We start from the raw sequence: 27,065 nt of genomic DNA, 5'->3' as shown, positions 1-27,065 counted from the left end.
CCTAAACTCTAACTGACATTATGATGAAGTCTGGGCATTGACAAAGGGGAAATCGGTCTGCTGAGAAAAATAAACATAGGCCCTGATCTGTACCCAGAGTGTGTCATCCCCCTTCCCTGAAATTAGAGAGGTTATTCAGACCTGAGAGCTGTTGCAAAAGCGAGACTTCCCAGCAAATGGGGCAGCAGGTGGCATGGGTTCTTTCCTGTATAAAGTCTCTCTCTTCAGTGATGCTCACTCAACCAGTGTGGGTTAAAAATTAAGGGCAGGGTCAACTTTACCTGAACATATAAGCTGTCTGGGAACAGAATGGAAAGGAGGGTGGTATGAAGTCTTGTGAGGTCCTTTCGGTGTTCGGTAGACCTGACTGCCAGGATACTGACCAGTAAAAGGCTGTTGAATTTCTGACATGGTGGAGGTGGAGGGGAGCAGGAATTTTCTCTTTCCCTTTCCCACCCTCCTTCACCTTTTTATCATTTGCTTCCTGAATCTGTTGCAGACCCTCTCGCAGAGTTCACTTTATGTCATCCCAAGTCAAAATGCAGTATTAATAATATGGTATTTCCTCAACACATATGCAGAGCATCACTTTGGGCCTTCAGGAATGACGTTGAATGAACGTTTTACAAAATATCTAAAACGAGCGGAGCAGGAATCGGCTAAGAACAAAAGCCCTGAAATCCACAGGTGAGCATAGAGCCAAGGCATGGGAAGAGTGAGGGACAGCATGCCCCCTTGCTCCAAATCATTAGGAGCATGTCTTCCAAGCCTGAAAGAGGATGGACTGCATACGAGCCCCCAAATTGTTCTCTTCATGGCTTGGGATGTAAAATCACAAGGGACTTAAAAAGATTTTAAGATGTCCATCAAGTCTTGGCTATTAAACAGGATCAGGTGGGCAGGTTGCTACAGATCTTGGAAGTCCCCAAATTAAGATTAACAACTGTTACCTTTGAAGGAGGGAGGGTGGCATGAAGTCATAACTAAACAAGTTGGGGCAAACTCCACTGCATTGGTATATTAAGAAACATTTTCCAGTTACTTTCCAAAGTCACTTTCCAGAAGTATTTTAGAGGCTCTTTAGCCAGAAATTACCAGGTTTTATTCTGTTTTATTAATAATTTTCTTACAAAAGAGATGAAAGCCATAACGAGATATTTAAAGGTAGTGATGAACGACAACAGATTAAACAGGCTGTTGGATAAAGAGGAATGAATAACACCTGCCACCACTCTGTCCCACTCTGTCTTGTTTATCTCCTAATAGCCTGTTCATAGTTCAAGCTTGCCAACACCAAATTGCCCATGGCCACCTTTTGACTGAACCAGGGGTTAAATACTGAAAGCCAGCATTTCATCCACAAGTTGACTCAACATGGCTGTCTTCTCTCTGCCCATTTCTAATGCAGTGGGGCTGAAGGGTTTTTCCATTGCGTTTTCTTAATCCTTCTGTTCCTTTTTGTGTTTAGGAGGATAGACATTTCTCCGAGTTCTTTTAGAAAACACGGATTCTCTCAAGAGGAGATCAAAAGTTCCAAAGAACCCAGCTACAAGGTGAACTGTTGCTTTTAATCTGTAGTTGAACATAACATTATGTGCTTTGGGCATGAACTTTTTAGTTCTTCTTTATATATACATAAGATATATATATATATATATATTAAAAATGATATTTTTGTTTAACTTGCTCTCTACTTAAGTTTGTGTTTTTCTTTCAAGGATGGGCATAATTCTAAAAATGAACTACAAAGGGTTAATTTTTATTAAAAAAAATGTATCAACAACCTTTGTGAAGTGGTTAGAAATATGGTAAAAATGACCCCAAAGTCAATTGAGGTTGAGCTTGAGACAAAAAGAGTGGATTTTTGGAAACAAGTGACCTTGATGATGGAAGAGACTTTTTGTGATATTTTGCTGCTTGTAAGTATGACTAAATCACTTGTCTTACCCGTGATATTTCCAACCATGTTATCAAACAGACGTGCATGTCAGAAAAAGGGGAGTAAATCAAATCCATATCTGAGCCAAACACAAAGATAATATTTTTTTCTCCTAATGTGTTGCTTTCTATTGACTGCTGTTGTTTCAAGAATGATAAACATAACACTTTCTTATCAGTCTTTTATGGACTATGAAATGTCTATGAGCAACTTGTACAGTATGTATCCTTAAAATATTTTTCAACCAAGCCAAACAAAAAAGAACAAAAGAGAAAGATTTCACCTTGAATTTAAGCATGTCTATTGACATGCGTAAATGTTTATCTTAAAAGTTTTGAGCAGTGTTGCCAAAATGTTTGTTTCCATATCATGTCTGTGTTCTCAGTTTCTCCAAGCAAACATACTTGTAAGTTTTGAAAGATAATAGATATCTATTATAGATAATAGATTTGATGTGGCATTATCTCTGTTCTGCATCCACGTAAGTGAGTAAATCCACATGAATAGTCCTCTGCTCCAGATCTATAAACAGCCAAGAAGAATTTCTTAAGATGCCCATGCGTGAAAAGGAATGGAACAAATAAATTATCTACCTGGATTTTGCAGTGATTATTTATGGCAAGCCAGTTTTTATTGTTGTGGTAACAGATCAAGCTTTGTGTTCTGAGTGAGAAGAGTTCTCCTTCACATGTGGGAGTCAAAAAGAACAAATAGAGCTCGCACATACAACAGTGCTAACTCCTTTGGTAATTGAAGCTGTTCTTTGTTTTAATCAAAATGTATGCTAGAGACTTGTGTAAGGAAAGCTTTTTAAAGAGAGCTACCAGTTGTTCGCCATTGAGCTGACTGCTAACTGGACTGAAAGCTACTGTGTAGGATCAATTGGTTCTGCTGGTCCCTTGTTTCAGTAGAGAAAGCAAAGAGACATGAAACACTTTTTAAAAATGCCTTCTTGAGTAATCCTTGTGTTATCTACTAAAGACTTTTCTTTGCCCATGGTGGAATGTCCTCTTCTGGCTTCCCTTGCCTGTTTCTTCCCAGATGTGCCACTTCAAACATGCTAATTAATGACAGAGATGGGACAATAGAATATTGGGCTATAATGTATATTTATTGTATTTTAAAATCTGTTTTGGAGGGGGGATCTCATTCCATAATCAACAAGGGTCCCTTACATTCCCAGCAATGGCTCGAAGCCCAATGTTAGCGTTGAATAAATGCATGTAAACAATAATAAGTATTGTTCAGAATAAAGAAACTTAAGTACATTTAGTTTGTGTATAGTCCTGCAAAGGCAATAGGACTAGCAAAAGGGAAGAAAGGAATGGGGCAGGAGAAGGGTTGTGGAGGCTGAGTCGCAGCTGGGCAAGAGAAGCAAGGAACTGTGCGCCATAAGGTGGAACAGAGCTATTGAGACCACTTCAGTTCCAGTCCAGGTTTGACTCTCTTTGGTTTCAGAGTTGCCAGTGACAGGTGCATTCTCAAACCTTTTTTTCTCTGCCATCGTAAGTGCGAGTAATCTGATGCTGAATTTTGTGCTTACGGTGCAGAGCTCTGTGAGGCTGAGCAAGAAGCTGGAAGGCTATAAAATGCAGATTCAGGTTAGAAGGCAAACAAAATGGAGGCCTCCTCCCCATGTAAATCTTTCACCGATTCCTTTTAAGTTCAGAATGGAGGGAATTTTGCCCTTCTCCTGTAGCTCTGGTTGCTCCTGGCCTGCACTGTTGCCCTCTCACTCCATCTATGTAGCCTTTTTCTTTTCCAGTGGTGGCACAAGGAGTTGTCTTTTTGTTCAATTAGGATGTGGCAAATATTCAGCAGGTCATACAAGAGTGAAGCTATGTTTCATCCTGGGCATTCTTACAAGCAGTAGACTTTTGAGGCCTAGCAGGGTTGTTTCTTCCTGTCTTGGCATTGGCACTGGCTTTATTCTCTTCTCCATTTAACAATACCTTGGCAAGAAGTGCATAAAGGAAGGTTAGCATTTTCCTTGTGGCAGACCTGCGCAGCTGTTCAGGCTGGATCATTGCACCAGCCAAACCTGCCCTGCTGAGTACTTTTCAGTCCTGAGCAATGTTAGAAGGGTGTGATGGCGAAGGATAGTCTGAAAGTTCAAGTATGAAATCCTTTCTCCCTGTTCCTCTCCTTCCAGGCTGAAAGCAAATATAAAGATGACCCGGTTGACCTCCGCCTTGACATTGAACGGCGTAAAAAACATAAGGAGAAGGATAGGCGAGGCAAGTCAAGGGAATCGGTGGACTCCAGGCCCTCGAGCCATTCGCGGGAGAGATCGACGGAGAAAGCAGAAAGGTCTCACAAAGCGTCCAAAAAGAAGTATGTTTGAGAGGAGCTACCTCCTACGTTTCTTCAATTTGCTTCCATTTTTTTCCATTATTAGATGTCCCACATGATTGTTGGTTGCTGACAAGCACCTGATAATGAGCTGAAACAGTGATCCATTATACAGAAAAAACTGTAGAACTCTTGCATTGTCCAGGATTCTGGGGGCGAGAGACTAGTCTAGGAGTCATCTTTGTGCAGAGTCTTTACCTGACCTGTTAGAGCCAAGCACCATGAACTGTGAAGCTTCTGAGAATGTACATTCGGAAATGAAGTCTGTCAATGGTGGGCCAGCTGTGTTTCAGGACAGGTGATTTTACCACTGAACATCTCCTGATAAGATTCAAAGGAAGCTTAGGTTTAAAGCCTTGGTGCTTGCAGATCAAGTCTTGCTGGAAGACCAATGCCACAGGAAGGTTTGTTTTGAATATTGTTCCATCACGTGATTTTTGCAACAGGTTTTTCAGGTGAGAAAGATAGCAGGGAGCTGAGGAAAATGGTCTTATGGATAGACTGGGATATTTGCACTGATTTTCCTAATGATGCACAAGTCTCAGTGGGCTGGGTATCAATTTGCGATGATTATCTTAGCCTTTTGCCTCCCTGAAAGCGGAGGATGGCTGAACTTGGGACTGCCAGCGTATGGCTGTTCCTAACCGACACTTCTCTTGTTTTCACTCCTGCCTCTCAGGAAGCACCGACGTGTCCGGGAGCGCTCTCGGTCAAGCTCTTCCTCCTCCCAGTCCTCACGCTCCTACAAAGCAGAAGAGTACCCTGAGGAGACAGAAGAGCGAGAGGAGCCGGCTCCCCCTAGTTTTGACAAGTCCCGCCTTGGCACCAAGGAGTTTGCTGGCCCCAGTGAAAGAGGCAGAGCTCGGGGGACTTTCGTAAGTGGCTTTTTCAGAGGAGGTGGGCTGGCTGGTAGGGGTCATGGTGGGCTTCCCTTCATTCCAGGAAGAGGAATGGAAATGATTTGAACAGCCAGCAGAAAGTAACTGTGCATCAGTTCATTGAGAAGGCTAAGGCTTTTCTCTGCTCATCTTATCCTGATTCAGGGCAGGTGGTTCTCAAGGTTCTCCGCAACCCTCCATTCTTAGCCATTTTAGAGAAATGAGACTTATTCAAGTAATTTGCAGATTAATCGAAGTAAAACATGGGGAAATGAATTGTCATGAGATCTTGTGATGGTTAACAACTGATTTAAGGTGAGGTTGGGGGACACCTTGGAACCTGCATCCCATCTTAAAACGAATTAAAATAGAGCAGTTATAAAATCTTATCCTTAAGCAACTGAGCACTCACTCTCTCAAGGTCAGTAGCAAACCAGAGGTCCTTGCCCACAGTGCTCTCTTGAAAGACCATAAGTGCCCAGTGAGAAGGTGCCCACCTTGAAGCTGCTGCTATTGCCTATAGAGTTTCATCCCGCCTCATCCGTGTGTGTGCTGAGTGGCACTTCGGTGCCTTTCGCAGGGTTAGGTTTCTTTGTTGGTATAAACATTTAGCATCGGAGCTGCTCAGAGTGCCCACACTTTGGAATTAAGGGCTGCAGGAATCAAGAGGTGCCAACGTTCAAGTCAGCACACAAACCTTCTCTCTTTCTCTCTCCTCTCCCCCCCACCTGATGATGCCAGCAGCAGTTCCGAGCAAGAGGCCGTGGCTGGGGAAGAGGCAACTTTTCAGGCAACAGCAACAACAACAACAGCAGTGGTGCTGGTGGTAGCGGTGTTGGCGGTGTCAGTACTGATTTCCAGAAGCGAGCCCGAGAGGAAGAGTGGGACCCTGAGTATACACCTAAGAGCAAAAAGTACTACTTGGTAGGTGTGCATGAGGTGGGGGGGATTTGATTGCCAGGTGTTGGGGATGTCCATGTGGAAAGCTTCCTTCCTCCTAAAGCTGGTGTACAGTTGTGTTTGTAGGTTTGGGACTGGGTGGCTTCATTTGGCCATCTTGGCACCTTCCTTGCCCCTTGCAGAAAGGCAGCACTGAGGACTTAATGAGCACTAGGTACAAATGGCCTTATCTCAGAGAAGTCCTCCTCTCCTGCTTGTTGTGGACTGAATCTGCACCACACGGTGATAGCACTTGTTGAGACCACTTTGACTGCCGTGGGTTCTACCTGTGGAAACCGGGGAGCTTTGTTTCATGTGATGCTTAGAATACTTTGCCAGAGCACTCTAGTGCTTGATAGAGGATGATGAGAGTGTGGCACAGAACAGGACAAGGATGTCTGGACAAGAATGCTAAGGACCTCCCCAGAGCCTGGAATCCCATAGGATGGAGCCATGGCAGTTAAAGCGGTATCAAACTGCCACAGTTGTGCAATGCATATATACCTTAAATATCTGGGAAGTGTGGCAGGAATCACTGTAGTAGAAAGGGTATGGGAATGGGCAGAGACGGAAGACCCTGAGCTGGGCCGTTGCAGAACTCCGCATTTGCTGACCAACCAATGTTGTTTTTTGCTCTTGTCTTTTCTCCTTTTTACCTGCAGCATGATGATCGTGAGGGCGAAGGCGGAGAGAAATGGGCAAACCGAGGCCGGGGCCGGGGCATCTTTCCCCGAGGCCGGGGCCGTTTCCTTTACCGGAAGTCAAGCACCAGCCCCAAATGGGCCCACGACAAGTTTAGTGGCGAAGAAGGAGAGATTGAGGATGATGAGAGTGGGGCCGAAAACAGAGAGGAGAAGGAAGCCCTTCAGTCGGTGGCAGAGTAGCCCCGTCGCAAGGAGGAGGAAGGCCCAAGACCCTGGAGTGGGAGGAAGATGTTTCTGTCAATCTGGACTAATTGATCCTTATTGACTAGTTGAATGTTTTGTTTTTCTGATTTTTCCCCTCCCAGTGACCCCAGAAGACGGTGGAGTGAGTTCTGTCCAATTACTCTTGGCAATCATTTCTTTTCTCTGTTCTTTATTTCCTTTCCTTTTTTTAATCTTTATTTTTAAAGAAGATAGAAAACAACAATGACAATTTTACAGATATTACTTGTCAATACATAAGTTCGTGTTTCATTGTTCATTATTAAAAAGAAAAAAACTGAGATTAAAGACTTTACAAAATTCATTAATCTCAATTGTTTTTTTGTCTTCCATTATGAATCTCTGAGCTATGTACCACTGAAGTTGTAGTCTTTTTAAAACTTCTATAACCTAATTTATTTTCTGAATAGCTCCAGTCTGTTATTCTCTTTTCTACTCATTATGCGGGAAAAGACAGCAACACCATAACCTGGTTTTTATTATATGGCGCAAACAGCTGAGTATTTATGTCCAACTAGGACTTACATAATATATCTCTATCTATTTGCGCCTCTCAAATTAATAAATCCAATTTTTATTTCCATTCTTGCAAAGGTTTCCATTGTAGCTCTACTTTTTCTGTTGATTTTCCATTTAACATTTGTCTAAGTTTATCCATTTCGATGACCTCTAATGTTTTTTGAAGCCATGTATATCGATATCTGGTGTAGATCGTTCTTTCCATTTCTGTGCATATGCGATTCTTGCAGTTGAAATCATATATAACATCTGTCTCCGATTGTTTCTTGGATTCCTATCTGAAATTTTATTTGTCATATTGATTAGATAAATTCCTGGTAACATCTGGAATTTTTCTTCTATTATCTTACATATTGTATTCTGTATTCCATTGCTGTAGGTTCTTGCATGTGCACAGATCCAGTGGTATTTTTGCATTTCCAGCCATTTATTTCTCTGGTCTTGTATATGATGTTAATTTTTACTGTGAATGTTCTTTCTTTTTAAAACAAAGAAAAGAAAGTGATGATGGAGATGGGGAGCAGTTTCGTCACTCTTTTGTTCCCCTCTCCCCATTCCTGTTTGTAGATGTTTTTTAAAATGACTTTTTATTTTAAGCATTGGCAAATAAATACAGTCGCCCCTGAAAATGGTTACTTTCAGAAACCCCTTTCTAGTTCTTAACCTATACAAGAGCTGTATTCAGCATGTGAATAAACACCTCAATAGAAACCATTGGGACCAAACTCTGCTGATCTTAATTTAAAGGAACTGAACTCAAAAGTCTTTTTCTTTTAAAAGAATCACTGTTTGTTTGTCCACTTTTGTGCTGGAGTTTTAAAGTTTAGCATGGCACAGTTGAAGACGCCAGTCTTTCCTCTCCCCTCCAGTCCCAAGGCCCACCCAAACGCAAAGCTGTTCTTGGTTGATGTTGGCGGCATTTTGGTTTTGTGTGTACCCTCTTTTTGCTTCCAGCGCTGGATATCCCAACACTTAACTTTCCGGGTCACGTTGTTTTCTAAGTAAACTTCTGAATATACTAGGCTTAAAATAAAATGAAGCCCGTAGCATGAAAAATGAGGGATTTCCCCCAGTATTTTTATTAACCATTTTATAAAGCAATTTTGACTGACTTCTGTGATGGCGATTCTTCTCTTCAGCTTTATGCCTGTAATGCTCTAAAGGTGATGCTCCGGTGGTGATGCTTCTGTCCCTGAGTCAGCGATGGGGAACATAATAGTTTTGTTAAGGAATCAGCTCCCGGAAATAGGGCTTGGTGGAGCTCCTCTCCTCAATTTTCCCCTTTCCTCCTTCCCTCTCTGTGCTATAATAAGTTTTATTTTGTGGGACTGAGGCATTGCTTGCTTAACAGAGCCTGCAAGGTTTTGTTTTTTTGACCCTTCAAATAAAATTGCGTTAAAATGACGGCGTGTGTGTGTCCCTCTCCTTTGAATGTTTTTTCCATCCTGCGGATGCAACAGATAAACTTGCATTCGACGGGGCCAGCAGCAAAATAACATTGGGCAAAAGGGCATGCAAAGTCCATGGTGAAAATGAGAGAGCTTGGCAGGGGGCACACCAAAAGGCTTAAAAAACAAAAGGTGTTTGCTTCCAAATATCTACCAACGTCCTCAGGGCCAGAGGGGTACATTTTTGCCATGTTGGTAGCCTCCTTGGACCATTTTAGGTACAGGAGAGCCCTTTTTTACAAAACGAGAAGTGATCAGAGGTCAGTTTGGGGGTACATCCAGTTTGTAAAAGGCCTTTCCTGGGCCTAAAATGACCATAAATGTTCCTAGTGGGATGCTGCATGCTCTCAGGTGATTTAGATCCATGGGTGTATCTCTGGTTTTTCTTCTACTTTTTTTACAGGAGGACGAGTTCACGTTACACGAGGAAATCTAGAATCTCAGTTGTGTAAATTAAATTAAGACTACTGTATGCATAATTGATTTTTGATCCATGTGAAGTCCTGCTCCCTAACAGAGCTCCATCCTCTCCGCTTTGAAGATTTTACTTAGAAATGCTGACCACCTTTGTTTTTTGTTTTGTTTCCAGTCTTAAGGAAGAGATGCTTGTTTGGTACATGTAGGAGGCTTGAGAGGCAGGGAGTTAAGTGCAGAGTTTGAACCCTGAAGGGATGGGAGAGCCATACTCCATTCTTCCTAGCAGGTACACCTCTTTCCCCTCCTAGTTCTAAAGGGAATGAAAACCAACTTGCCCCATTGCCCAGGGGTATAACTGTAAGTGTCTGTCAGACTTCTTTGGCAGCATTCAAGACATGTTCTTATCTGCTGGAGCCTCGTGGCGCCTGCCTTGCAGGGGAGGCCTTGCCAGGGAAGCCATCTTCTGCCCTGAAACATTGAGCTCCTTTAATTTGAACTTCATTGCACTCTCAAGTCAATCTTCACCTCCCTTCTGCCTGAGTTTCCAAGGATGGGCCAATTGGAAATTCACAGAATGAATCAGGATGGCTTTTTCCTGTCCAAAGAGAGTGTATGGGTAAGAATTACTGTAAAAGAAGGGAGGAAATCTAGTACAGTAAGTGAAAAAGAACCAGGGCTAAATACCCTAAAAACACCTGATCCCATCCCATCTTAGAAACTAAGCAAGGTCAGCCCTGGTTATATATGGGATGGAAGACTGGCAATGAATCTATTTCGGAGGAAGGAACTGGCAAAACTACCTCTGAGGATTCTTTGCCAAAGAAGACTAGAAAATCCACACAGAGTTCTCATAAGTGAACAGGCAACTTTCACATGCAAGTGAAAAAGATCCTGATGTTTTGTGGCGTGTGTTCAATCAAACATCCAAGACATGGTTGTTACTATTCACAGAAATTGCACAGAAATTTCGGTCACTAGAGCGCCCAAGTTTGCAGACAACAATCCAGTTGTTAATATTCTTCTGAAAAGCTTCAGTTGGGATTTCTAGAGTCCAATTTGTCAGGAAGGCTTATATGATTGCTTGTAAGCCCCTTTTTAAACTCTCCAGCCTTGACCCTATTTTTCTTTTCCTGGGTATCAAAACCCTGAGTGTGAAAACCCCAAACAGTCTTAAATGGAGGAATTGCAGAACCGAAGGTACGGCCCTCCACATCCAGCCTTGACACAACTGCAATTTCAGATTTTGAGTAGTTGCAATTGGGCAGAGCTGGCCTTGGGATTTATGCAATTCCCATGGTGTTTGGCAACACCAATAGTACCACTGGAGTGGTGGAGAAAATGGTTCAGCCACTGACTTGTATGTAGTCCACCTTGTGAGACAGGACTCAGTTCCACTAGAAGGAAATCAAACATATTTCCACAAGGCACAGAGGAGCCACTTCCATGAAGGGCTGGCGATAGATAAGGGATAGTTTCATAGGGCTCCTATGCCCCCTAATGGTCCCATTGTGCTCCTGGAGAGCAGGGCTTCCCTGTCTTTAGGGTTTGGCTTCTAGAGGACATTGTTTTACTATGCTATTTAGATGAGGGACATTGTTTTACTATGCTATTGTATTCTAGAGCAGATAAGACTGACTGGCAGTGCCAGTCTCTTGTTTGCCTTTGGCCTCTGCTTCGCCACGAATCTGCCATGACACTTTTTAAACTAGTGTCTCCCAGATGCTGCAGCTGAGTTTGAAATCTTAACATCTGACTCTTGCATGGTTTTGGGAAAAGGAAAGAATCAGGGATAAGAGAGAGCAGGATTCATGCCCTGTGGATCCAGGTGTCTTGCCAGACTTTGGAAAAAGGTAGCATTAGAGCCAATGGCCAAGAGAAGTGAGCAAATATGGGGGTGGAATACAGATAACCGCCTTCTTTTCCAAATGCCAGGCTGGCCAATGGAGCAGAGAATCTCTTATTTAAATAGGAGGTGTGGTGGTTTTTTAAAAATGGCTTTGTGAGTTGTCAAAGAGCAAAACAGGTCTTTCTGGTTGTGTGGGGGGCCAGGGTAAGGCAGCGCAACCTGGTGCCAACATCATTTCAACAAGGAAGCATCATTGCTCTTGGTGGAGGAAGAGGTTTTGCTCCGTTTTGGTGCACCAGGAGGTCCAGTCCATGCATTCAGCCATTCACTGCTTGAAATACCCCTCCACAAAAAATGTCAAAAAGCAAGCTTTGATTTTGATATTTTATATATGGGGTGCCCTTTTGCTACATCATTATATACAATGGGGCTTCAGCATCCATAGATTTTGGTATCAACAGGAGGGCCTGGTACCAAACCTTGTAGATACCAAAGGCCCATTGTACCTTGAACATGGGGTCATCCCTTTCGCTCCAAAGAGTTTTGGGCAGCGAAACAATGAATAATAAATAAATAAATGATTTGCCCTCAGTAGAAGAGGAACCTGAACTTCTGTTGGCATTAAAAGAAGGTTTCTTGAAGATCCATGAGACGCAGAAATCCAGGAAATGGCTAAAAGGAGAAAGAAGGTATTTCTGCATCTACTTTTGTACTGACTAAATAAATGCAGATAGGATTTCAGTGCATTGGGACACCAAATAGGAAGTGTGGTTGTGTACCCAGACCTGCATACAGGTGTCCCATTACACATCTTCAAAATCTGTTAATGGGATTTCTTAGGCCGCATCTGCGCTGCAGAAATAATCTAGTTTGACACCACTTTAACTGTCCTGGGTCAATACTATGGAAATCTAAGATTTGTAGTTTTATGGGATACTTAGCCTTCTCTGTCAGAAACCTCTAGGGCCACAACAAACAACAAATCCCAGGAGTCCATAGGATGGAGCCATTTAAAGCAGTGTTAAACTGGATTATTTTTCAGTGCAGAGGCAGCTTCGTTGCCTCTGTTACATAGCTAAGTATATATAAAATTCAAATTTAGCCTGGAAAAATCAATATGCAAAGGATCATGTGGCACCTTTAAGTCTCAAAGGTGCAAGAAGTTCCCTTCATATATGCAAAGTTACACAAGATAGCCGTCATAGATGATTCCAGTCACAATTTTGTTCATCTCCAGCGGCTTTCATAATGATTGCTTAAAAATGGAAATGCTGTACCTACACAATTTATCTTTGGGCTGCTGGGATGAGAGGTGGGTCCTAGTCTCTCGCACCCATGGAAAAATGGGATGCAACAGGTTCATGACTCAAAAATATACCCCATGGTAGCTCTTTTATGACAGAATAGTTTCCATTTCCTTTACTAAGAGAAACGGGGACACAATCCACCCAGGGTGACCAGATGTCCTCCTTTTCCATGACATGCCCTACATTTCTGCCTTCTGTCCAGGAAGAATTTCAAAAGGTCCTCTATTTCGAGCAGGAATATGAGGCATGCATTTACATTTATAAGAGTGTTTTTAGTTTTTACACTTAGCCCTCTGTATCCATGGGGTTTTTTGCCCATGGATTCAACCATCCATGACTTCAAAATGTTCAAAAATAATATAAATCCCAAAAAGTAAATCTTGATTTTGCCATTTTAGATGAGGGACATTGTTTTACTATGCTATTGTATTCAGTGGGACTTCAGCATCCATGGATTTTGGTATCCATGGGGGGATCCTGGAACCAAACCCCTGTGGATACCAAGGACCCACTGTAATAATAATGCCCCATTGTATATAATGGGACTTGAGCATCTATGGATTTTGGTATCCACAGAGGTCCTGGAACAAACCGGAGCGGATACCAAGGACCCACTGTAGTAGTAATAGTAATATCCCATTGTATTTAGTAGGACCTGAGCATCCATGGATTTTGGTATCCACAGCAGGTACTGGAATGAGCCAAACCCCAGTGGATACCAAGGGCACACTGTATTTGGTAACGTCCTACATTTTTCTTGTACGTCCCACATTTTTGCAGTGCTTGTCCTCCTTTGCTGTTCTGAGGGCATCTGGTCACCCTGGCCAGGGGTCATGCCAGTCAACCCAGAGACTCCCTGCAAGCTCTCAGCAGCCCAGAAAGTCGAGAGGCCTCTGTGCAAGGAACCTGTCTCACCTGTTTGCCCAGTCTAGGCCCATCCTTCTCCTGGGTGCGCACCTGGCTTGTCCTGACGGGCCCTTCCCTCTTTCTCTTGACAGAAGGAACGCTCCATTTCAGCCTCGCACTTCACCAGGAGCCCAGGGCTGGCTGGATCCATGCAGGCGCTGGCGGCTGGGCACCTTTGAGAGAGGAGGCAGCATGGGTATGTAAAGAGGACCCTGTCTTTCAAAGCAGCCTTGGTTTGAAGGGTGCAGCAGTCCTGGGATGGTCTGATACTTGCATTTATTTATTGCATTATTAAATACGTTGTTGCATTTGTTGCAATGAATGTGCACGTGCTACCCAGTGACCAAACTCCACTACATCATACACAGTGCAACACAAAGCATTAGCTGGGTAGGCTTGCCTTTCCTTGTTCTGCCATCAGTGTAGCATAGTGGTTAAGGAGCTGGTCCTGAGTTCTAATCCCATCTCTGTCCTGGGGTCCCTTAAACTCCCTCCCTGTCTGTGGGATGGAGGGGAATGGTCCAGGGTTGGCCTACTGTACTGGATGGTTGTACAACATTTGGAAAAGTAGTATATTGCGGAGGCACATTGAGATTGAAGAAGATTAAGGCTAAGGATTAAGATTAGGTAATCATGCATAAAAATGGGTTTGGTTCAAAGCTTCAGTGTGCGAAAAGTGTTGGGAACAGGAGTGACAATTGCTCAAAGTGCTTGTGTGTATGAATGTTGGTGTAGTTCCAGGAGCACAACATGGTCCTTGGTACTCTGCCAGATTTTGAGAGTCAAAATTTGGCAATACCAACCTGATTGCTGTTCTTAAACATTTATTTTAAGAAAGGGGAGGAAGAAGCAGTCCTTCTGTAATGTTCTTGCTCCACTTTGCAACCTTCAGAGGCATTTAAAGGGAATGTAATTTGAGTCCTCTGCATTCCACACAACTTTATAAATGCCTCCCCCTTTAAAATGCCAAGAGGCCCCTTGTTGGATACAGACCCCAATCTGCTCCCCCAATGTGTCTCTATGGCCAAGAGAGTAGGAACCTCTTCATGGTAATAATAAATATTTGAAGGAATGTCACACTGAGGAGGGAGCAAGTCACAGTGGCTCTCCTGCACTTCTTTCAGGCAGGATTTGTTTCCTGGGAGAGATGTTTCCTAGACTTCATTTCTTGGGATGCCCCTCCAAGGAGTGACCAGGCTTGGTACTTGCTTAGCGTCTGAAATCAGAGAAGATTGTGGATGTGTTGTTGTGGGGGTGAGGAGAGGCTGTGGCTCAGGGGGTCCCTGGGAAAGCTGACCCCTGACTGTTCTTCCCCAGAGGTCTTGGTCCTGGTGGACTTTGAGGGCCAGTTGGGCGATGAGCTGAAGATCGTGTCTGGAGACATCATCCAGAAGGTCCAGCCGGGGCCGGAGGAGGGATGGCTGCAGGGCGAGCTGGACGGCCGGGTGGGACTCTTCCCTCAGCTGTTTGTCCAGGTGAGTGTCCCCCAGCCAGGATCCCAGAGACCCCTTGGCACAACAACCGGGGGGTCCTGCCAACTTCCAGGTGTGACTGGACTGCCTCTCCCAGCAGCTAAACAGACTGTTCCTCCAAACAAACACAACACGCAGAAGTAAAACCTCTGGGCCAGAGGTGGGACCTTTTAGAAAATATACTTCCTCCCTCCATGGCTTGTTTTCTGCCTTGGGCCCCAGTCTTGTGCTGTATCTGTTGGGGTGCTGCCTGGATATTTGCCTTCAGACAGAGTCCACGGCCAAATGATGCAAATTGTTGCCTCGGCTGATTTGCACCGCGGAGGGTGATTTGCTTAGATGGCGCATGGTGGCAAAGGGCCAGGCATAGAACTGGATAAGAGGTGGCTCCTTTCCACGCCCATTATCCCCTGCCCATGGTTATCTGGAGCCTTGCTTTCCAGGGCCCTTGGACATCTGTTTAAACAGGGAGCTGGCAAAGGCTGGAAACAACTAAACCGACCTGGGTGCAGATGGGCACACATGCCAACTCAGTTGTGCACTGAGCCACATGGTGCTTCATGCGTGACACATGGGAATGTCATTCCCAGATGTGTGGAGGAATGAATGGAAGTCCCTCCTCCAAGCCAGAGCTTGGGAAAGTTACTTTCTTGGACTACGTTTCCCAGAAGCCCCTGGACAGCATGACCACCAGAGTGGTAGCTCCCCACAAAAGTTGGCTCCTATACCACTAAACTCTCATGGCAACCATAGCTAAACACATGAAGTAAAAAAACCACATTTTCAACAGACTTGGCCTGGTGTCTCCATCCAAAGTCTGGGAATTGTAGTTTTGGGGAGAAAGAGAGGCATTGGGGGCTCAGTGCAAAGGCACCTTGGCTGCCCCATTGAACTACAATTCCCATGGTTGAATTTGTTGAAGTCTTTTTCTCTTTCTCAATCTTCTTCCTCCCCTTGAAGCCCCACCCACCCTCCATCACCTATATATTTGAGGCCAATGAGTTTTGTATTCTCTGGTTTGCTCTCCAGGATGGCTGTGTTTCCACGTGTTTTCTATCCTCTCCACTGGGTAAGGGGAAGAGGAGGCGAAAAGGATGGGGTGGCGAGGCATAATCTTCCTCCCTTTGCAGTCTGCATGCTCTCAAGGGCCTCCTTTTCCTGAACCAGCAGTGGGTCAGTCTAGGTGACCCTTAGGTACCTTTCCAACTCTTGTGTCCACGCAGCCCAAGACAGGATAGCATAAAGCAGAGCAGCCAGCAAACCTAGAACTCCTTGCAGGCTTTAGTCCATGGTTTTGTTCCTTGAGATCCAGAAAGGGAGAAAGAAAGTCCTGGTTTGTGGGACCAGAGGCAGGAATGCGCAGAGAGTTTGTGGAAAGGGCTGGGGTGAGAGCTGGAACTGGCCAGTGGGGGTCCTGAGTACAAATTTCTTCATCCAGGTTGAGCTACATCCAGCAAGGATGCACAACAGGTGGAGATTGGGTGGCCACTTTGCAGGTGGAAAGCAGGTGTTCCCTTGCAAGGGCCAAATGTCTCTTGCACCCATGCATCTCTCCAACCATATCCCTCTGGTTGCAAAAAGGGTTGGCGGGTTTGAGGTGGGTGGCATCACCCATCTCCTCAAGCATGTTTCTGCAAAAGTGGTCTCTGAGGTTGAGTAGATGGCTGAGCAGAGATTTGAGGGATTGGAAAGCTGCAATTTTCTCTTTTTCCTGCATGAGGAGCTGCAGCTGCTTAAATTCTCCCTTTCGTGACTTTTAAAAGGACAGGAGTGTGCATTCCTCTACTCGCTGTTGAACTTTTGCATTTGTATCACCTTGCATCCTGGATCCGTCCGGGATTACAGGATATGTGATGATGACCTATCCATCTCCTGCCTTCTCTCCACCATTCTGGGCTTTGCATTCATGCTTTTTGCACTTGTGCTTTTCCTGCAGGAAATCCCAGCCAGCCTCCGAGCGGATGGCACCCAAAGGTACCCCCGATCTCTCCGCAGTGGTAAGTCTTGAACAAACCAAAGTGCGGTTTTGTCAAGATACAAGCACTGAATGTATCATCTTGTTCGTGGGATATTCTGCGTTTGTCTTGTTGTTCCTACAGCACATGCTACGAAAAAGTTGGCAACCGCGAAACAACGCTGGTGTCAGGTCACCTTCCCTTATGTCCCAGCGAAGGAGGATGAGCTGGAGCTTTGCCCTGGAGACCTGGTGCAGATCTTGAAGGAGGTGAGATGGAAGGGTGAGATGTTGGCTGCGGTGTTTCACGTGTGGATATTATTAGTTATGGGTACGAAGTTTGGGGAAACATGCAGACCATCTCTTTTTTGTGTAGTGCAAGAAGCTTTTCCTATTTTTTCCATCTTATTTTTACCTCTGGTACCAAGTTTTCTGTGGAAGAACCCAGGAAGACATCACTTTTGTTTCCTGAGGGATCCCGGTGATGGTGGTCTGCTTGTGGCCCCATGGAGACCTCCTCTCCAAAGCAAAGGCTGCCCTCCTATTTGGCCAAATGGCCACCTAATTCTCCAGCCCCACTTTTAAGACAGTCCTTCCAAAATAACCCTTCATTTTACTTTTTCTCCTTTTCAGATTGAAGATGGCTGGTGGCTGGGAGAAAAGGGAGGCCAGCTGGGCGCCTTCCCTTCCAATTTTGTGCAAGAGCTGAATGGCACATCCTCAGGTGCTGAGTGCCAGTTCGGGGATGGCATTGGGGGGATCAATAGTAGTCTGAATTGGAAACACAAGTGGCACAGTGGAACAGAATTAAGAGAGCATCGTTTTAACTGTGTGCAGCGTGTCCCATAAATCTTGGGCTTCTGTGCAACTGGGAGATCCACAGATTTGGAGATAGTGGTTGTAACTTGGAATCTGGGGGGGGGGGGGGATGAGGTAGGGTATAAATGCCCTCCTCCCCCATACTTTTCCCTCTTCACCTGTTTCTTACAGATGCCTTTTTCCTGTCACCCAAAGGGGGTGCAGCCAAGCAGCGTCCCAAAATGACGAACGAGACCTTTCTTCTCAATGAGACTGAGAAGGTGAGTGGATGCAGGACGCAGGTGGCGCTTGGGTCAGTTGTGGGCAGCAAATTCGTTCTGGTTTTTATTCAGAACTTGAAAGGAGCTATCCCAAGGCATGGGATGGGTTTGGTGGGGAACCCATCGATGAGCACTTGGACAGCACCTTTCAAATTGGATTGGAAGCCACCATCTGCCAGCGCCCAGCATGGCCTCTGTGAAAGTTTGGAGTCCATTCACTTGGGACATAACTGTCTTTGTCGGCATCCATGTGCTGCTCTCTGCCTTGCAAGTGTTACGGTTGGTGGTTCCTCTAGCCCACTGATTCCCAAACTTTGGGATTTCAGCTCCCAGAAGCCCCAGCCAGGTTGGCCAGCAGTGAGGAATTCTGGGAGCTGAAGTCCAAAGCATCTGGAAGACCAAACTGTGAGAACCACTGCTCTACCCGGAGCACATAGTGCTGTACAGGATGTGCCTCCATGACCGTAGGAATGGACACATGTGTCCAGCATGAATCCCCTCTTTGTTTTCTCTCCTCCTTGCTCCAGCTGGAGAGTCCATCAGAGAAGGTGGCTTCTCCTCCTCCTCTTCCTCCTCCTCCTCCGGCACAAGAGACCCCGAAAGTCCGGCCCTTGCAGGAGAGTGGTGAGTGACCGCTGTGGCCACTGCGCATCATTGGGCCTATGGGCAGAAACAGTGCAGTTTTGAAAAGCTCTTAGTTACAAAAGTTAAGACACAAACTTAATTAGATGTGAAAAATACAAATTAAAATAAATAGCATTAAAACAGAATGCAATACTACTATAAAAAAAAACCCTATGTGTTAACTTATTGTTATTATTATATTTATTAATACCCTGCCCTTCTCCCAAGGTTGGGACTCAAGGTGGCTTACAACATTAAAAAAACACCATACAGTTAAAACATACAAAAATAGTATATTAAAACAGAATTAAATTACTACAACAATTAAAACTTACCAGCCAGTAACGGTGGAGGGTCTTTCTCAGGGGCATAGTGATGCAGTGGATCCATGGTGGGCTTCAGTCTGCCTTTGAAAGGCACTTCCCACTCCAGGATGAGATCCACCACCTGACTGACATGGGATCCACCAGCAGCCATGGGTCACTCTCTCCCCTCACCCTCTGAACAGCCGGATGGTGCAATCTGGTCTGGTACTTGGAAGGGACCCAGCAAAAAGTGGAGATCCAGTCACATCATGTCTGCATCTACGCATGTCCATATCTGACCTGGCTTCTGTTTCCCTCCAGCCCCAGGCGACACTCCTCGATACTGTCGGGCCATGTTTGACTATGAACCAGAGCATGAAGATGAGCTGCCCATCCGGAAAGGAGACTTGATTCTCTTGTTGAACAAGGTGGGCTCTTGCAGTGGGGAATGGGGAGGCCCTCTGCCACACCATGGAATGGAAGTGGGAGGACATGCCTCTCATTCCTCCTGCACTCTGAATTTACCCCTCTCTCTGGTTCCTTTGCAGGAGACAGTTGACATGGGCTGGTGGGAAGGAGAGAACCGGGGCAAGAAGGGCCTCTTCCCGGACAACTTTGTCATACCACTGACCCATTTGGAGCCTGGGGTGAGGAGGGGGACACCCCACCCAGAGGGCAATGGGGCTTTTGGGGCACTTGGCTGGCGTGATGGAGGGCACTGCCTGTATCCTCCAACATGTTACAGATGAAAACCAGGAAATCTGTGGTCAAGACAAAAAAAGGTGATTCATGAGGAAGGACAGACAAGCTAGGAGAGGCTGCAGCAGTTTGCTTTTGCCTGAGCCTCCTGGGAAGGGGAAGACACCATTCCCTCTTCTCAAAAAAGACTCCATTCCCTCCTCTCTCATTCCCCCGTTGAGTTAATTGAACGCAACCCCACTTTTTGCACTTTGAATTCTGTTTATAGCAACTGAAGCTGAGGATGAAGAGGTAAAGCGGGGACATACTAAAAGCAGCTGGAAAAGTGGGATGGCAGAGGGTTAATTGGGGCTGTCCCTGCCAAACTGGGACTTTTGGAGAGGATGGCACCCTAGGTCCTCTTGCTTCCTTTCTGTGGCATTCCTGTGTGCTGATGTTGCATCTTGGCCACCATCACTTTCCCCTGCTTTGAACCTTGTGTGTGAGTGTGAGCAAGTGCAACCCAGACCTACCAAAGCAGCCGCTTCATGTGACTCAGCCTCCCTCTTCCTTCCCGTTGTCACCCGGTGCCTTGTCTCTCTGCAGATCAGAACCAAGGTGCCTACAAGGAGGAAGGAGGCTGGTGAGTAATAAGCCCCGTCTTTTGCAGGGGAGGAGGGTGACCAATGCCACCTCCCACCTCCAGAAACCCATAACAAGCCCCCTTCCCCACTCCCTGGTCAAACTGACCCATTTATTGCTTCCTTCAGGGGAAAATGAAGTACAAAAGTTGACCCGAGGCCAATAATTGGCTATTTTGAGTAGACCCATCAATTCAAGTGCTAAAGTTTGAGTCAACACATTGGTAAATCCAATGGGTCCAATGGATTGACTTCAACTGAGAGTCCCAGTACACCCTCTGGGTCATACAATGGCTTGGGGTGTAGCTACACTGTGGAACCACTTTAGCTCCTATGGGATCCTGGGACTTTTTAGTTTGTAGAGGCATCAGCACTCTTTGGCAGAGAAGGCTAAAGGCTTTCTAAAACTAAGAAACCTTAGGATGCCATAGGATGGAGCTACAGCACTTACAGTAACTGCATTATTTCTACAGTGTAGAGGCACCATTAGTTTCCTCTTGGTGAGTCCCAGCTGGAGGAGATGCATTGAATCAATTATTGAGCGATGAGTAGATGCTTACATAAATCCCACTGATGGTTTACTCCAGTTGGGACTAAATAGTAGGATTTGGGCTAATGCCTTTCAGGTTGATTCTTCCTTCTTCATGTCCCACTTGCAAGCAGGAGCAAAACCTACATCTCTTCTATGTTGTGCAATTGTGACACATCGATCCCGCTTTAACTGCCTTGGCAACATCTTATGGGATCCTGGGATTTGCAGTTTTGGAGAGGGCAGTTGGAATTTTTTGCTAGAGAGTTGTAGTGCTGCAGCAAACTACAAATTTGAGAATGCAGCTGTGATAGTTAAAGGGGTCCCTGGTTGGTGGTAGAAAAGTCCTGTGCAGAAATAATACCTCTGGTCCTTAACCACCTGTGGCTTTTTGCATACTTATGTCCAGAGAAATGTGGCCAGAGGGACATTCCCCATTAAAATTTTACCTCCCAGATGTAATCTCTAGTAACATTTCTGTGTGTTTATTTTTTTTAAAATAAAGCAACCAAGGGAGTCAAAAAGAGCTTGCAGGGCAGCAAAGGAGAAATGAGAACACTTGGAGACCTCAAAGGTGAGTAAATGGGGTGATGTTGCATAGGCCAGGAAAAAGAGGGGGGGGGGGAAAGAAGTGTGGGGTTTGTTTTCTGCTGCTTTCAGCCTTTACAAAATTCTTGCTTTGCTCAGTGGTGGCACAGACAGATTGTTGCCTTTCCTTTTCCTGCTGTGGTTTTCCTGCTTGCTTTCAATTCGGAGAGGAGTAATTGGGTGCTTCTGCAAAAATGAATGGCGTTTGCAAGCTCATATTGTAAACGAAGCTTGGGAAAAGTGCCTTTTGGGGGGACTACAATTCCCAGAAACTTGCCCAGCCAGAATTGTCATTCCCCCAAAAAGGCACTTATTCAAGTCCTGGCCATGTAGGTCTTATTGAGATGCTGCCAAACTGGTGTTTGGGCTTAGTTTGAATGCACTGCTCTTTTAATGCTTCCCATAAGGGTATGTAATTGGCATATCACCCAATTATTCTGCTGAGGATGAAGATGACAATAGGATGCTTAAAATGTCTCCTGGAAGAGACAGGTTGCAATATGGGATGACAGGGGAAAGAGGGATCATGGAATGGCAAAAACACAACCCCAAAGAAACAATGTTAATGGACTCTGTTGCATCACAGAGTGAAAAGGTTTTGGTGTCGGTTTGAGGCCAGGGGAATGGTTGTCAATGGCTTTAGATGCTTGTGCACAGTATGTGCATGGAGAATTTGAATGTGGAAACAGCACCAATAGGCTATGAGGCATTGTGTAAGGCTTGTCACGTTTGTATTCTCTCCATCTGTCCTTAAGACATCCCTCCTTGTTTTGCAGATTCCAAGGAGCAGAAGAAAATGGAGGCCTCCAAACCCAATCCTCCTCTTCCTCCGGTCAAGAAAGCAGCTCCTCCACCTCCCCCTGTGCCAACCAAGGCCAAGCCAGCACCCTCTGTTCCCCAAAAGTAAGATTTTTTTAAAATAAAAAATTATTATCTACACATAAAATACAAAACTTCTGTTGTTACACTGTTAAAATCACAAATTTTACTACTATATTAATCAATATGTTATGGCATTTACAATGTCCTCTATAATACAATGTTAATATTTTATCTATTAAACTTCCTCTGTCTTCTTGACAATAAATCCTACCGCTACAAAATAAGCATTGTTTGTCTTTATTTTTCCCAATCAAAATATGGAGAGAGAAAAAAATGGTTGAAAATCCAGAAGATATAAAACACAATTGGAAAAAAAGAATGTAAAACCAGTTGGAACATATATCATTAAAAGAGGCGTACGCCAGCACAACAATTAGACCTAACCAAACTACACATCCCAGCATTCCACAGGATGGAGCTATGACAGTTAAAGTGGCACCAAACGGCTTAATTTCTGCAGCGTGGATAGACTGTTAGTCATGCTCAAAATTGAGGACATTTTGGAATACACCTCCTGGACAGAAGATTGAAATGTAGGACATGTCTTGGAAAAGGAGGACATCTGGTCACCCTGGCCTTGCTTTAGTGGTGTCCCCATAATCCCCCAACTCAATCTCTGATGTTGTTCCAGGTCCTCAAACATCCCAGTTTCCTGCACAGCCACACCTGGAGGGAAAGCCAAATCCAAGGAGACAGGTAGGTGCTCCCAGCCTTCTTGGTGCATCTTACTCTTAAATCGTCTTTCTCCTCTGGGTCAGATCCACTTTTGCCTTGTTTTGGGTTCAAACATTTCCTGGCCTGCACTGAAGGGCTCCGTGGTTGCTTGTCCTGCAAAGCACAGAATTCTTCACCCGGCTTCTCCATTTCTGTCGCTCTCCTTGCAGAAAACAACACTTTCGATGCCGTTGTGGTTCCTGGTGCCAAGCTGACCCATCCGACAACCAGCCGCCCCAAAATGCCAGGCAAGCGGCCACCCAGCCAGCTGATGGCTGGCTCCATGGTGGTGAGTCCCTCTCTGCTTCTGGTGGCCAAGAGTCTGTGACTGTCTGCCCTTAATCAGCCCAAATGGATGTATCTGAGAGTCTTTGACCATCTGCCCTTACTTGGCCCAAATGGCTGCAGCATCTGTGCTTCCATGGGACAGAGCTGTGGGGACAGGAGAAATTAAAGGCTTTCCCCTTTCCAATAATATTTTCAAGCTGTGGATGCTTGAATCCGTGGATAAACAATCTGTGGATATGGAGGATTGACTTTAGCATCAGGAGTTGTCCATCCACCATGTGAAGCTGAGATGCAGGAATGGCTTGCCTGATCTTGATGATGGTTGTTGCTTGTTCTTTCTTGTTGGCTGTTGCAGGTTGAGAAAGGGTCCATTTATCCTACAAACTCTGCAGAGAAACCCAAAAGCCCTGAGCAGGTGAGTTGTGGGTTGGGGAACAAGCAAAGTGAAATGCTGTTCTTTGGGGGAAGAGCATAAAGGTCCTTTCCTCCATGGAAGCTTTGATCACACCAAGGGTATGCACTGAATCCTCTCAGTTTAGGAAAACACATAATCCTGGAGCAATAGAAAATCTTCAGTCACACCATATGTAACAAGCTGGATGGGAGACTTTGTGGAAAGGAATGGTCCATAGAAGCAAGGCAGACAAATAGATATTTAAACATTTGGTGCACTTTCTTAGAACTACTTCTGAGTTAAGTGATCAAGTGCACCCAGTGCATTTCATTTACTGCTGCTTTCCTTATTCCAATCTCCATTTTCTTTCCCACTGTGCTTTTGTCTAATCTGTGCACAATTACCTGTTGCAAGAATGTCTTGTCTGTGTGTAGAACAAATGTGAAAGAAACAAGAGGTAGACTTAACAAAAGTTAATTGTTGTGTACATAGGATCATCTGGAGTGGGGTGAGAGAACCATTTCTGGGTGGGATGTGTATGTCTGTGTGCGTCTTAGAACTGACAATCACCTTTTTCAGTTGTATTAAAAATCAATAAAAGCACATTAAAACAACCAAAAAGGAAAGAGATTGTCTCACAGCTGAAGGAGAAGTTACAGCTCTTGCAGAAAGATCTCAACCTTATAGACAAGCTGGTCCAACTGTGACTTCATCTGACTACTCTCCTACCTTTATGGTTTTGGCAGGTGAAGGTGCCATTGCTTTCCAAAAGAGCTGAGTCCCCAATCGCAGTTTCAGAGAATCCCTCCTCCAAGGAACCGCTATCTTCTCTGGAGGACTTCAAGGCTGAGCTCCGGACGCTGAGGACCCTCATGGACCTGATGCATGACCAGCATCGGTGAGTTGGGCCTGCTTCCCTTTTCCTTAAAACCAAGAGTCAATCCTTCCTCCATGCACACTTTTAGGAAATAAAAGATAAATAAATACATTAAAAGGAGATCAGTGTAGCTCAGGAGTTAAAATCCTTGCTGGAGAATCTGAATGCCTTACTGAATTACATGTCTAGGGATCCCATAGGATCCTGCTATGGCCATGGGAGTGGGGTTACAGAGCTATAGTTGGGTAGGTGAGAAAGGGGCCCTGGTGAGTTTGCAGATGAAAAAGGCAGTGGTCTATCTTGCAACCTGAGTTGCAATCCACCACGGTGTGGAGCAGGAGAGCCAAAAACTCCTTGTCCGAAAGCAGGCGTTCTGGCTCCGTCTGCTGGAGAGAGGAGTGGGTATAATGGGTTTTTCAGCCCTGAAATCGACTTGAATGGGAGATTACCAGAGTCTGAGAGAGTTATTTTTCTGGACTACAGCTAGTTGAGGACTATTTTTGATTTTAATATTGCAGATGTCTCTCTGTTTCTCTCCTTGCAGGAAAGACATGGAAGAGCTGAAGGCAGAGATGAGCCAAGAACAGACCAAGAGAGCAGCTCTGCAGGTGGGATGTTATCCCCTCTCTCATTGTGTATAATGGCACAAGAGAGAAACAAAATGGTGGCTGTGCCCAGTTGGGACACTCTGGGAGACCTTTCTTGGTGTTTCCTGGCCTCTTGGCCTCACCTATATTTCTTCCTCCTTGCAGGCAGAGATTGAGTGGCTGAAGCAGACATTGCCGACTGTAGGGTTGGTGGACCAGGGCTGCAAGAAGCCCGGTGGTGTGGAACCGGCAGCCCTTGGCATATCCTCGCTTGGTTAGAGCAACCCCTACAAGGTCTCCACTAAGGACTGAACCAGTTGCATTGCATCCTGTTCTCCATGGCCATATTGTGCTCTTAGCTGGATCTTGGGGGAACAAAAGTGCTACAGTCCAGTGATGCTTGAGGCCAATGTGGTCTTCTTGGCTGTGGTCCAGCTGCCACAAATGAATATCTCATTTTTCTAGAAGGCCTTTTACATCCAGCCTGGATTGTCCAACAGTGCCTATGGAAGAAGAGACACCAGTTGTCCTTGCCACCTGAGATGAGGCTGCGATGTGCCACAACCAACACGGCAGGCGAGTTGAGAAGCTAGGGAGACACATATCTGCATGTTAAGCTCAGTTTAAATCTTGCAGCTCTTCTCACCAATAGAATAGGAAATCCTTGGCCAGAAACTTGCCTGCCCCAACTAGAGTTGGCCCATTGAGTCGATGGGATTTACCAATGTTTTTGGCTCATCATTAGCTGATTCAGTGGGTTTTTTCTAACCAGGATTAAGGAATAAGGTTCTGACCCCTGTCACCTTAAGCTGTCCTTAAGGGAGGATCCTTACACAGCAATGGTGCAATTCCTTTGCAAGAGGCCACAGCAGCAACAAGCGAGTTGATTCTGTGGTTTGGACCCTCTTCTTCATCTTCTTCTGCAGCCATTTTGGTCTCACCTAACGGTGACCGATTCTTTTAATGCGTAAATATATCACCTTTTTAATTTAAAATAAAAATATTTTTATATGCAAAAACTGGGAGAGTCTCTGTTGTTTATATGCAAACTGGAGTTGGGGGGTGCATTGCACAGTGGTGAGTGTCAGAAGGAGGTTTAGATGTCTGCAGAGATCAAAATATCCTATCTTGATACTTAGATTCCACTGAGGGCCATGAAATATTTTGATTTTCTCACAATTCACCTGCAGGGAGAAGAGTAAATTTATTTCCCACCCTTCTCCAGGGAGAGGAAGGATTTTAACAGCAGTATACATCCCTCTGTGCAGAAGTGCATTGTTCCTCAATGTGCACCAGGAGCAGAGAAATCCTGAGCTGTTAGTATTCAGCAGAAAAGCAGTCTAGTGTAATCATTGTATAGATATGCAAGTGCAATCTGTAGCAATCTGGTTCTCCATGAAAGCATTTCCCTCCCTAAAAGGGTGCTGTGATGCATGAAAGTTTTCTGCCACATCAACAAAAAAACCTGTTGTTCCAGCAGTCTCACTGTTTGTCTTTGCTCAGAATGAAAAACAGCGGAGCAACAGTTTTGATTCAATTGAATATTTTAGCCAGGGCTGGATTTGCGGGAGGCATTCTGCGTGAAATTCAAATGGCAGTTTCATAGGCGACGATGCGGGGCAGGAATGGTGGCAAAAGGAGGACACTGCTTCCCCCAAACAAGTATTTTATTTTCCATTTCAATCAGCTTGTTTTAAATGGTTTCATTTTGATGGGCTGTTTGACAGCATTTGACCAAAACTTTTTATATGTCTTTATTTGTGACTTTGAAAGTGCAAGAACCAGCATGCTGTAGTGGTTTGGGTGTTTGGACTAGGACTCCGGGAGACCAAGGTCCAAATCCCTGCAAAGGCAATAGAAACCCACAGGGTAACCTTGGCAAGTCACCCTCTCTCAGCCTCAGGAAGGCATTGGCAGATATCCTTGGGATAAATTGTAAGAGCCAGTATGGCATAGTGGTTTGGATGTTTGACCAT

The 27,065-nt window shown here is 45.0% G+C and overlaps 2 protein-coding genes across 6 annotated transcripts in view; both read left to right on the top strand.

The window, feature by feature from the left end:
- The window catches only part of THRAP3 (thyroid hormone receptor associated protein 3), a 30,249-nt gene extending 21,292 nt beyond the window's left edge, over positions 1-8,957 (top strand). For 4 of the 5 annotated variants that reach the window (XM_089479264.1, XM_089479265.1, XM_089479267.1 and 1 more), the window contains 6 exons: positions 582-687; positions 1,469-1,553; positions 4,092-4,273; positions 4,971-5,166; positions 5,911-6,093; positions 6,771-8,957. In XM_089479264.1, coding sequence (XP_089335390.1) covers positions 582-687; positions 1,469-1,553; positions 4,092-4,273; positions 4,971-5,166; positions 5,911-6,093; positions 6,771-6,992 — 974 coding nt within the window. In that variant the 3' untranslated portion in view covers positions 6,993-8,957. The remainder of the gene's footprint in view (positions 1-581; positions 688-1,468; positions 1,554-4,091; positions 4,274-4,970; positions 5,167-5,910; positions 6,094-6,770) is intronic. The other variant, XM_089479268.1, reaches the window with a different exon arrangement.
- A 4,631-nt stretch (positions 8,958-13,588) lies between these two features.
- On the top strand, positions 13,589-26,108 carry MNMIP1 (manchette microtubule inner protein 1). The gene is made up of 18 exons (XM_089479003.1): positions 13,589-13,673; positions 14,795-14,952; positions 16,886-16,946; positions 17,049-17,173; positions 17,537-17,627; positions 17,894-17,982; positions 18,510-18,606; positions 19,233-19,339; positions 19,460-19,558; positions 20,196-20,232; positions 21,265-21,333; positions 22,124-22,250; positions 22,861-22,925; positions 23,114-23,232; positions 23,587-23,646; positions 24,372-24,523; positions 25,047-25,110; positions 25,255-26,108. Exons 1-18 carry the CDS (start codon positions 13,670-13,672, stop codon positions 25,366-25,368), a joined length of 1,638 nt encoding a protein of 545 aa, XP_089335129.1. The 5' UTR covers positions 13,589-13,669; the 3' UTR covers positions 25,369-26,108.
- Positions 26,109-27,065: the final 957 nt, after the last annotated feature.

This window comes from Sceloporus occidentalis, unplaced genomic scaffold (genome assembly GCF_023333645.1).
Source record: "Sceloporus occidentalis isolate IW3139 unplaced genomic scaffold, rSceOcc1.0.p SCAF_13, whole genome shotgun sequence".
NCBI classification, from domain to species: domain Eukaryota; kingdom Metazoa; phylum Chordata; class Lepidosauria; order Squamata; family Phrynosomatidae; genus Sceloporus; species Sceloporus occidentalis.
This window is presented reverse-complemented; position numbering and strand designations above follow the sequence as displayed.